This window comes from Oryzias melastigma, linkage group LG18, assembly GCF_002922805.2.
Source record: "Oryzias melastigma strain HK-1 linkage group LG18, ASM292280v2, whole genome shotgun sequence".
Taxonomy (NCBI): Eukaryota; Metazoa; Chordata; class Actinopteri; order Beloniformes; family Adrianichthyidae; genus Oryzias; species Oryzias melastigma.
This window is the reverse complement of record NC_050529.1, coordinates 6,867,894-6,879,000: the sequence shown is the minus strand read 5'-3', so window position 1 is coordinate 6,879,000 and position 11,107 is coordinate 6,867,894. Positions and strand designations below refer to the sequence as shown.

At 40.0% G+C, this 11,107-nt stretch overlaps 1 protein-coding gene across 2 annotated transcripts in view; it reads right to left on the bottom strand.

The window, feature by feature from the left end:
• The window catches only part of nlgn2a (neuroligin 2a), a 238,306-nt gene that overhangs the window by 12,086 nt on the left and 215,113 nt on the right, over window positions 1–11,107 (bottom strand). For both annotated transcript variants that reach the window (XM_024288708.2, XM_024288710.2), the window contains one exon: window positions 2,074–2,259. In XM_024288708.2, the coding sequence (XP_024144476.1) occupies window positions 2,074–2,259 (186 nt within the window). The remainder of the gene's footprint in view (window positions 1–2,073; window positions 2,260–11,107) is intronic.

The following is an 11,107-nucleotide window of genomic DNA, read 5'->3' as shown; positions in this document are numbered from 1 at the left end:
CGGACCGTTTGTCTGCAGATCGCCAGCGACGCTGGTCTCTGTTAAGATCAAAGGCCATTGATCCGCCGGCTAGCGTGCCATTTGAACGCTCGACCCTCGGGGTCTATTGCTGGTAATGGGTAGTGTGACGTTGATGAAGGTTCCTGCAGAAGAGCGCCAGGAGCGTCCTTGAAGGTCAGGCCTCCTGTGCCTTCTACCTTTTAGAGATTTAAGCCTCCAGCCCGGTTTAAACCTGCACTCATTAGCATCTTAACGACTGAAACTCCTCCGTTTAAAAGAACAGGTGGAGCCTTCCTTTGGGGACAGCTGCCTGGCTGAAGACAAATTCAGGACGTCCCTCTGTGGCGCCTATCCCAGAAATCGAGGATTCCTGTTGTTCAGGGCATCTGGACTTCTTCTGGAACATTTGAGCTTCAGCTTCAGTCCTCAGGTCAACCATCCTGGATGTGTTTCTCGTCTACATTCTGCTTCTGCAGAGCCTTACGAGGAGCTACAAGCTTCTACAGTGATCTTCTTTGATGGAATTAATGCTTTTGACTATCTTGCAGCTCATTGTGTTTGCTGGTTAAGCTTAGTAAATTAGGCCAGACCCCCTTTCAGAAATTCCTTTTAATTGTCCCGATCTGCAGAGCTTCTGTTCTCCATTGTGGGGGCGGTTTACTGGCGTATTTTTCACATTTAAAAATGCTAATAAACCGTTTGTGTGTTTTTTTTGCATTGTTGACGTTCTGGAAATGTTGTTTCTGACATGAAAAAAGCAGCTTTTTGCAGATATGTGACCCTTCACGGTAGTGAAAAGTTTACGTAAAGTGACTGATTCTGAAGCAAAAAAAAAGCAGCTTTTTTGCAGTTATGCATTTTACAACAGTGAAATGTTGACATAATTTACGTAAACAGACTGATTCTGACACAGGAAAATTCAGTTCTACTTTGATATGCTACAATTTATGGTAATTAAGTTTTCATGCAATTTACGAAAATGGACTGATTCTGAACCTGGATAATCAGCTTTACGTTGGTATGCAACAGTTTATAGTAGCAACGTTTAATAATAAATTTAAACCAACAGAATTCTGACATATTTTTGCAGATATGTGACATTTTATAGTAGTAAAGTGCTTATGTTATTGACAAAAACCGAATTATACTCACGCCAGAAAATAATTTTTTATGTTGATATGCGACAATCTAGGGTAGTGAAATGTTCATGTAAATGACGTAAACCAACAGATTTTGACGCAGAAAAAAGCATTACTCTTATTTGCGACAATTTACAGTAGTAAAATGTTAACACAATTAGCATGATTCCAACAGATTTCGACATTAATAAAAGACAGTTTTACGTTGATTTGTGACAATAGTGAAGTGTTGACGTAATTAGCATAAACTGACTGATTCTGATCTAAAGAAAAGCTTCTTTTCCCAGATATACGACACTTTCCAGTAGTGAAAAGTTTACGCAATCAACATAAACGGACTGATTCGGATGCAGAATTATTCCGTTTTAGATTAATATGCACCAATTTATATTAGTGGAGTGTTTTTGTAATTTACATAAACCGACTGATCTTGATGCAGAGAAAAGCATTAGTCTGATTTGTGATAATTTGAAGTAGTGAAGTGTTTATGCAATCAGCATAATTTCAACTAATTCCAACATTAATGAAAAAACAGCTTTACGTCTACATAATCAGCATAAACTGATTCTGACGTGGGGAAGGCAATTTTTTTTCAGTACTTTTGCACATCGATGCAAAGCTGCTTTTCTCCACTTCAGAGTCTCCAAGGTCCTAAAGCTTGAAGAAAACAAAGTAAAAGATAGAAAAATACACAGAAACTTTTGCATCAGAGTCAGATTTGGCTAGCATGGATTGTAAATTTGTTATGTGGATTTTCAAGGATTAGTAGGAGACGATTTCAGCTGTGAATGATTCAGCACCAGACCAGACGGTGGATCCACAAGATCACATATCCCACAAACACCAGGGACTTTTCCTTCAGCATTAGCGCGAGAAAACAAAAGCTGAATTATGACGAGGATCGCTGTGAAATGAGTGAAATCAGAGTGTTTACCCTCCGAGTGGTGCGACAGGATCAGGAGGTTGACGCAGGAGCCGCCGGCTCCAGAACCGAAGATGGTGATCCTCTCCGGGTCTCCTCCGAAGTGTCCGATGTTCTCGTTGAGCCAGCGGAGGGCCTGGATCTGGTCCAGCAGACCGTAGTTTCCCTTAGCGGACTGATCCCCCGTACTGAGGAAACCTGACGGAGAAAGGTGATGAGAAGAACACATTTGTATTCACATTTCAAATGCTTCAATATAAAACTTAAAAAATAAGAAATAAGCTTTGATTCATGGGAAAAAAAATGAGGCAATTTTATGCCGGAGCTTAAAATGTGAATCAATCTGCAGAATTCAGCCCAGCAGGTGCGACGCATAAACCTCCGTGGAGAATATTTGCCTTAGAAAAAATAAATAAACTTAAATATATATGAGTTTGTTTTTTTTTTAAATTCCTCTTTAAGAAGCAGGAAAACTGAGCCTGCAGCTGAGAGCTGCAGTCAGGCGGCGGAAATCAAAATACGCCCAGAAAGTCAGACTTTTATCTGGGGTTTCAAAACCAAATATTGATTCTTTTTTCAGGGTTGTGCAAAAAATAGTAAAGGAAAAGCAGATCAGAGCTACAAAATAAAAGATCTGATAGTAAAGGGTGAGGATTTGAAGAGCTTTACAGGTGCAGAAGGTGGGAACATCTGCTGCTTCACATGTTTCTGGATGTGGAACGCTCCACAAATGCTTGCTCATGTTCAGCGCTGCTGCTGCTGCTGCTGTAGCTGCTGCTGCTGCTGTAGCTGCTGCTGCTGCTGTAGCTGCTGCTGCTGCTGCTGTAGCTGCTGCTGCTGCTGCTGCTGTAGCTGCTGCTGCTGCTGCTGCTGTAGCTGCTGCTGCTGCTGCTGCTGCTGCTGCTGCTGCTGCTTGACATTTGTCACTCGAGTTGATCTTTGATCCTCCATAACGACAGAAATCGTCCTTATTCAAACGTCGCCTCTTCATTAAAAAAAAAAAAAGAAAGTTTAATTAATTTGAACCCATTTCTCTGCTGACTGATAGTTGCTGCTTCCAGATTTGACATGAACGCTTATCGGAAACTGCAAGAACAAAGGAAAGGTAATAAGAAAATAAATATTAATTTATTATTTCTCTCTTAAAGCGTGAAAAGAAAAAGCTTTAATCTCAAACCCTGACAGTAACATTAAATATTAACGTCATTTTAGTCTGAAAAGGTGAAGATGTTACAGAAATGAGGATTTAATGGACCAGAAAGTCACGCAGACGAAATAAAAGGCAACAAGAATAAACTTATAATTTATTGAAAAATTATTAATTGTAATCAAAAAATCAAATCAATGTGATTTATTTAGAAAAAAAGTAGCAAAAAACATAATTATGTAGAAATATTTGCAGGTTCTGTAAGATGATAACCCTGAAACAAGGCAAAAAATTATAAAAACTTTTAAAGAGAAACAAAGCAAAACCATAATTACTATAAATATATATTATTTTAAGTGATTTAAAAACATATTTTTCTTTGTTTCAGCATTTTAAAATATTTTTATTTCTTATTCCTAAATTTGTCTTTTAAAGAAAGTAAAAATAAAGATACAGAAAAAACAAACAGCTACAGTTTGTTTTCATAGTTTTAAATGATAAATGACAGAAAAACTTCCATAAACTTCAAGTGTGGCACAAACAAAGCTGCACAGTAGTTAAGCATAAAAAACTTTCTACTATTTGCATTTATGAATACTAAATACGCAAATAAATTACAATTACAATGGAATGATAAACCTACGGAACTCCCAAAGTGCCAAATTGTGCACCTGAGATAAATGACGAGCAGAAACACAACATAAATAAAATCAAACATGTTTTTTTTTTTCAATGTCATGAGCACAAGATAGGAAAAAAACCTGAAGAAAACTTTCTGGGATCACAAAAACGTTTTAAAAAAAATATTAAAAGAAAAAAAAACACAACGGGCAAAATGTTTTTTTTTCCAAATATTCCTGTTTTTGTTTTTCAAATAGAGAATACGAAAATATAAATAAATGAAAATAAATAAAAGTACAATAAAAATCATAAGAAAAAAAGTTCACATTGCAGTTAGTAATTTATGTATTCATGTAGATATCTTCTTGTTTTTTTTTTGTTTTTTTTGTAACTCAAAACCTAAATAAAAACGAAATACAAAAAACGTGTTTCCCAAATTCATGTATTGCTACACAACTTTCTAGGACCGTTTTGTGGCTCTATACCTAAAACGGGTAACTATTCAATGCATGTTGAAGGTTGAACCAGGTCGGATTTTGAGGATCTGGATGTATGGGTGGCGTTCTTTTTAATTCGCGGAAGTGCCAACCGTTTTAAAATTTGATCATGGAGGAGAAATCAATCGAGTCTGTCATTTATCGGAATAGAGCTGTGAATGAAAAAGCCTGGACCAAGAGAGGAGACATTTCCATCGCTTCAACATTTCGCACACAAACCTCTTCCAGGTGGCGGACAGGTGCTGGTATTGGGAAGTGGGAGTCTGGTGTGAACACCATATGCTAAATGAGGTAAAACACGTTCTTGAACGCGCATCAAATGCCCTGATAGTAAGTAGCAATACATCCTGACAAACATTTATGATCTACACTCGTAAATAACACACAACTGTAGTGGGTGTGAGACGGTCACTGGGGTCATTGGGTAGGTGGGCGTAGGCTCAACAATTGGTGTTTTTTTAATTAGGCTCACGAAATTAAGGCGGTTAAAAGTCATCCTCAGAGTCTCCAAACCCCACACCCTCAGCTCTATAAACACCAGCTGCTGATCAACCAGCAACAAGAAATCCCAAAGATAAAAACTAGTGAGCCATTATTGTGATGAATGCCAGCGTCCACGATGCAGTTGAGAAAAAGTATAAAAAGACAAATGAGAGAAACAGAAGTCAGGACACACTAAACGCTCCCCAGCTACTTTAGCCTTATTGGTAATTCGAGTTTTCTCAAGAAGAGATGAAGAAAAGAGGAAAAGCAGATTCAGCACAACAGCAGACTTCAATTAGCAAGAAGCAACACAACTTTACAAACAGAAGACAACAACCAGACAGAAGTCCACCAAAACCCAAGTTAAACCAGTAAAAACACAAGCAATGACATTCAGATATTAAATCCATTCATCTATTTCCTAAATTTACAGGTTGCTGGAGCCTATCCCAGCTGGGTGAAGGTGGGGTACACTCCTAATGATTCCTAATGATTCGCCGGTCCATAGCTGGACCAAACAATCACACATTCACACCTAAGGACAACTTAGAACCAGTGGAATTTGAACCAGAGTCTTCTTGCTGTGAGGCAAGAGTGCTAACCACTACACCACTATACATTATTGAGAGGTAAATATAAGAGTTTGGATGTACTCTAGGCATGAAAAATGATGTTAGACTTTCTATAAGGTTTACGACATTATCAATTTTTATGAATATTTGTTCATCAATCACAAAGGACCAACGACTATTATTAACGATGCAGATGAACTACGAAGAACCGGTTCTGTTATCGTCAACCAAGATACTGCTGTCCATTTAACGGAAAAAAACATCCAGAAAATCACAAGACAGGAACCTATCGACATAACACACCAATGTTTTGGGAGAACCACCAATTATAGTCTTCTACCCAAATATTCTCACCAGGAAGCCATTTATCCAAAGGCTTAGTCACAACCGACCTTTTGGGTAGATTTGGGCTATCAACGGAGGAACGATGGACAAACTTGTTTGGGGCAAGCAATGGCCCATGCGGAGTATCAAGGTTGTAGACAATTTGCATAATGAACCCCTATACAACACGTATAGGTAAGGATGAAGTAGGTGAGGCACAGGTGTGTCGTACAAATCCTACGGACTACACGAGGTAAAAGTCAGTACTTTTTCCATAGTAGATGCATGCTCCTTGTATGAGTTAGTATTTCTGGACTTAGGTATTACCTGCACATCCCATGCGCCTGATCAGTAAGGAGTCAGGACTCTCACCTTGCAAACTACTACAGTGTGGCGTAAGGGCACTGTACAGTAGAACACCGGACAATTCTCCAGACAAAAACTCCAACCCCCCAGTTCTCTCTTTCCAAGAAAGTTTATTTCTCTTCCACTGACCTTGTGTCTCCTGAGAAACTGCTTTTGCACATCTTGCAGCTTTAAATTGAATCTAAAACCAGCTTTTCTCTTATCAGATGCAGATACTCGGCACTATGACTGCTCAGACGGGTTTTAACCAAAGCCCCTATACAACAACAACCCCCTAAGCCCATAGCGCTGAAGCTGTGCTCGATGCAACAGGATGCTTGAATTGTGGTAAGGTCACCTCCAGTTTTGCAGGATTTTAGAATCCTGTTAGAATAATTACCAAGAGCTCCAGGATCCTTTTTCCTGCTTAAGCTTCGTGGTATCCCAAGCCACTTTCTAATAAAACAATAATCACTCTTTCCAATGTCTCAAAACTTTGTTGCCGGAAGATCTTACACCACAGGTGTCAAACTACAGAGTCGGTGTCCTACATGTTCTCCAAATAACCTGCCATTGTAGCCTCTCATTCACAAAACGCATCTGATTCTGGTGTTCAGCTGAAGGTAGGGCAGAGTTTCCTAAAAAAAACAGCAGAATGTTGGCCTGACACCCCTGGAGTCCGACACCCTTGACTTAGACCGAAAACAGCTCAAGTGAGTGTGGTAGATGACCAAAATCAACTGCACTTTCACTTTACCTGAAAGACCAGATGTGTTTATGCTAATAATACTATCAACAACCTGCTGTATTAGGTTAGTAAACTGCTCACTATCATACATCTTCCATCACACCACCTCCCCAGTCTTGTAACTGACTTTTCTAGCAAAGTTGGGATAGGACTCCCATTCATCCAGAACCGAAAAAACCCAATTTATACTTCAAATGGTTCTGCTTTTGGTGGCTTTACCTCCATCCTGGACCTCTTTATCCTTTCTGGTACTTTGTGCAGTGGTGGTAAATATTGCTGCTATTTCATTCATGAACGTTCTAATGGGCAGGAGTCACTCTTTCATCCTACAGCCCACTTTGAAGCTCTACTACGAAGTTGCATGGCCTTTGTTTAAATGAGAAAAAAAATCCATACTTTGAACTTCTGCTCGCCTATTTTATCTTTAAAATATTCTCACACCCACTAACTATGTTTTGCAATTCAAAATAATTCCAAGCTGTTTTATATTACCACACCACCTTCAAGGTTTATACTCACATTCTGTAGCAATTTGTTGAGGGAGATTCTCATTTATTCCAGAGGTGTTTTCTTGAAGTTGAGTCATGGTATCTTCTAGGACAGAGGTGGGCATTCCTACATGCTTTCCAACAGCCCCTGCTCTGGTATGTTCTAATTGGCTGTATACACCAGAACCAGGTAATCAGTCACGAGTAGGACTTGGATATCTGGAACTCATGCAGACACACTGGCCCTCGAGGCCTGGAATTATCCACTCCAGTACTCGGATGATTAGAAAATATTTTGAGAAAACAATCTGATCCGATGACTTTAAAAAAACACTTAAAAATGTTCCAAAAGTTCCACAGCCGACAGTGAAGTACTGAGTCAGATCACTAAATCTAAAAATCTAGATGAAGGATTTGACACTGGATCATTCTTGTATTTTCAAGACACTTGAACAAAACCACGAACTCCAATGAACACATCAATAACATTACAGCCTCAGTCACATGGACCTATGAAGGGTTAACCCATAAGACTACTGTAGATTATTGGGTTGTTTGGACTCATGGAGACTCGTAAACAACAGCAGCCGGCTCAAGCCACATCTTAAGGAGATTGTAGAGGTATCTTATAGTTCCCTTAAGGCTCGATAAAAAATGGAACGATTGTTGTGTGAAAGTTTTAGTTTATTGTGAAGTATTCGTACAGCTAATGTAAGTTGCACACCCTTATGATATATGGTAAATGGAGTATACTTATATAGCGCTTTTACACTTTATTAGAAGGCCCAATGCACTTCAGAGTCACAGGCACCTTTGTTTCCAAACACTGGCGCCAACCTATAACCACCAGGAGCAATGATGGATGAAGCTGTTGTACGGAACCCTTACGCTACACTTTAGTCCTTAGTGAAGTATTAGTCACAGCTTTCCTTACGACCACAAACAGTATAATAGTATAGTGGCTAACAGGTTATGGGACTTTTTGGGAAACAATAATGGCTTGATCAAAACCGCCCTTACAGATAGGTATGGGTGAAAAATAGGCAAACCTGTATGAGGCACAAAAGGCCACACTGGTTTACCATGTGCCAGTCCTGCACCCATCCTACTGCACCATCAAGCCGCCAAGCTACTACTATCTCCAGTATTCAATACTGAGAGTGCATAAGGTTCTCTGAGTTGGTAGAATCTTTCCCAGGACTTCCGGACAGTTCAAGACTCTACAAAACAACGTCAACCTATCTGGTCCATTCAATAACAAGTTAGTTTAACGACTCTAGCCTATTATAAGGAACAACATTTGTCTCTCTGGATGATGCTTACCTGATGCATCTTTCTACCTCTGAAAGAGTTGGTGCTTTGCCATTTCATAGACGATCTACCATTCTGGTAGGGGACATTCCCATTGGTACAGCTCAAAACTTCTCTTCTTTTCTTTATCTGCATGTGCTTTCTCAAGCATCCAAATCCATTTTGGACAAATCTCTTGTCTTGCTCCGTACATTACACTGAGTACCTTTAAATCTGCTGAACACATGCGTGAATATAGACACTTGCTTGTGACTTTAACCAAAAACAATAGTCACTTTCCTTGTTTTCCATTTTGGGAGAAGGTATTAAAGGCTAAATAGACCCAGAGAGGAGAACCACCCCAGTTATGACTTCTGTGAAAACCATAAATACGAGTAAATAATCCCAGTGTTGGGGTTTATTAATTGAGCCAAGCACAAACAAGAGGCAGCAAAGCTCCCTAAAGCCCTCATGTAATCACTATGATATATTAAACTGAGCAGTTATGTTAAATAGGTCATTAATTAAGCTAATGAATCTAACACATAGCAATAACTCATTGTCTCATTTTGAACTCATTGTCATTGCTTCTTAGACGGGTTGCATCAGTGCTACCATGAGGTTCAGGTCCTCAAAGGTTATGAATAAGCTCTGCAATTATTGCTTCCTTGGTTTTTTTGCTGCAAGTGCAACAAGAGGCCACTTCAGCTGCAGCCCGTCCTCTAAGATCTGATAAAGGGCTGCAGAAAACTCAGGATCTGGTCAGAGAGGGGCGGCGCCACATGAAAGCGGAGCTCTGCGTGAGTCGTCTTTAAAATGGCTTTTGGTTAGGGAACGGCGGTCAGAGGGGTTAGCCGCCGGGAAAAAGCCAGAGCAAAGGGAGGAGGCGAAGGGGACAGTGGGTGTTCTGTGAGTCCAGGATAGAGGCGCTCAGTGTTTCATCTGCCTCCAAGACACCAGGGGGGTTTGCTGTGTGTGTGTGCATGAACACACACTTGCACAGGGACACTGATCAAAGACTGACACTACAAAAAAAAAAGTCCACCATCTTCCTTTCTTCTCCCACATCCTTGGAACCGAAGGAGCCAAGAACACAGGCATCATGCAGCTGCAGCTTCAAGACCCACAAAAACACCCAACGCAAAGTTACCGACATCCTTCGATTAACCTGTATTCCCAGTAAAACAGTATTCCAGGTTTCAATCGTTCGGAACATTCGTCCATGTGACGACACATTTTCACTGTCATTTTATTGTTAGCTGCTGACACAGGTGCCAGCCCATTCGATGGACGCCGGCGTGTGTTCTCGGCAGCATAGTAATTACAATTATCAGAGGAGTCCAGAGAAACCAGCAGATGTGGGATCTGAATAATGCATGGAGGGACACACACCTTCGACGGCGTCCTTCAGTAGACTGACCAGCACCTTCCTGATCTATTTTACCAGATAAATTCCAAACGATTCTCATTCAGGAAAGAGAGGGATTTGTGGGAAAAATGATTCCTATTTCCATCCTTTTTTTCCTTCACAAGCCATTTCAGCTTAGACACAGCAATTGGCCGCGGATAATTCCAAACTCTCTTCTTCCTCTTTGTGCTTTTCCGCTCTCCTAAAGTTGCTGCTAAATTATTTGTGCTTTATTCACATTTTATGCTTACTGGGGGAGGACCTCTCTGTGCGAGAGCCTCTGTAACCTCCTTTTATAACATCTCAGTTTGTTTTGCTACAAACTTGTTTAAGGGGGGAGGGGTGGTTTTACTTCTCAACAAAGAGATAAACAAACCTCTTTCAAAGAAAAGAGTTTATATCATTAATCAAATCAACAGGGATCTTAAAATGCAACAGCTTTGTTCATACCGGGGTCGACAATTTCTGTTTAAGCAACAACTTCCAATGAAAGTCTATATTAACAAGTTTTGGTTTTCCAAGTTAAAAACTCTGGCGTTTAAATCAAGTTTTTGAGACCCTCTCCAATGAAAATAGTGTTCTGGTGAGTATTTCTTTAGATGGGACATATAGGCTAGAATCGCTACGTTAGCTTGTTGCATGCGCAAAGTTGGTCGCCATATTGGATAGGGCGAGATTTCTGCTTACTGCTGTGCTACAAACATCTGGAAAAACAACAATGTGACTTTTCACACGTAAATTATTACTATCAGCTGATACTGGAGAACTTCTAGAAAACATTTTAGGAGAATCTAAGTGTGTTTACTCTCAATAGTGAAGGTTTAGGCTGATCTTTTAGTCTATTCTAAGTTAAATGTAGATTTCCACATTTTCTAGAAAGACCAACAATCTTTTGTTGTTTTATGGAGGATGGCTGTGGTATTTGTTTGTGTTCGACCTCTGATCAGATCAGATGACCCGCTGGTAAGCAGATTACTAAGTGGAGAAAAATAAGCTAACCAGGATTTCCTCAGTAGCATTGAGTGAAGAGGGAAGAGCCCAACGCCAAATCCCAGTCTGGTAGGCGGACAGGGACACGTGGCGTATGGAAACTGCCCGGGGTCATAGGGCTACCTAAACCCTG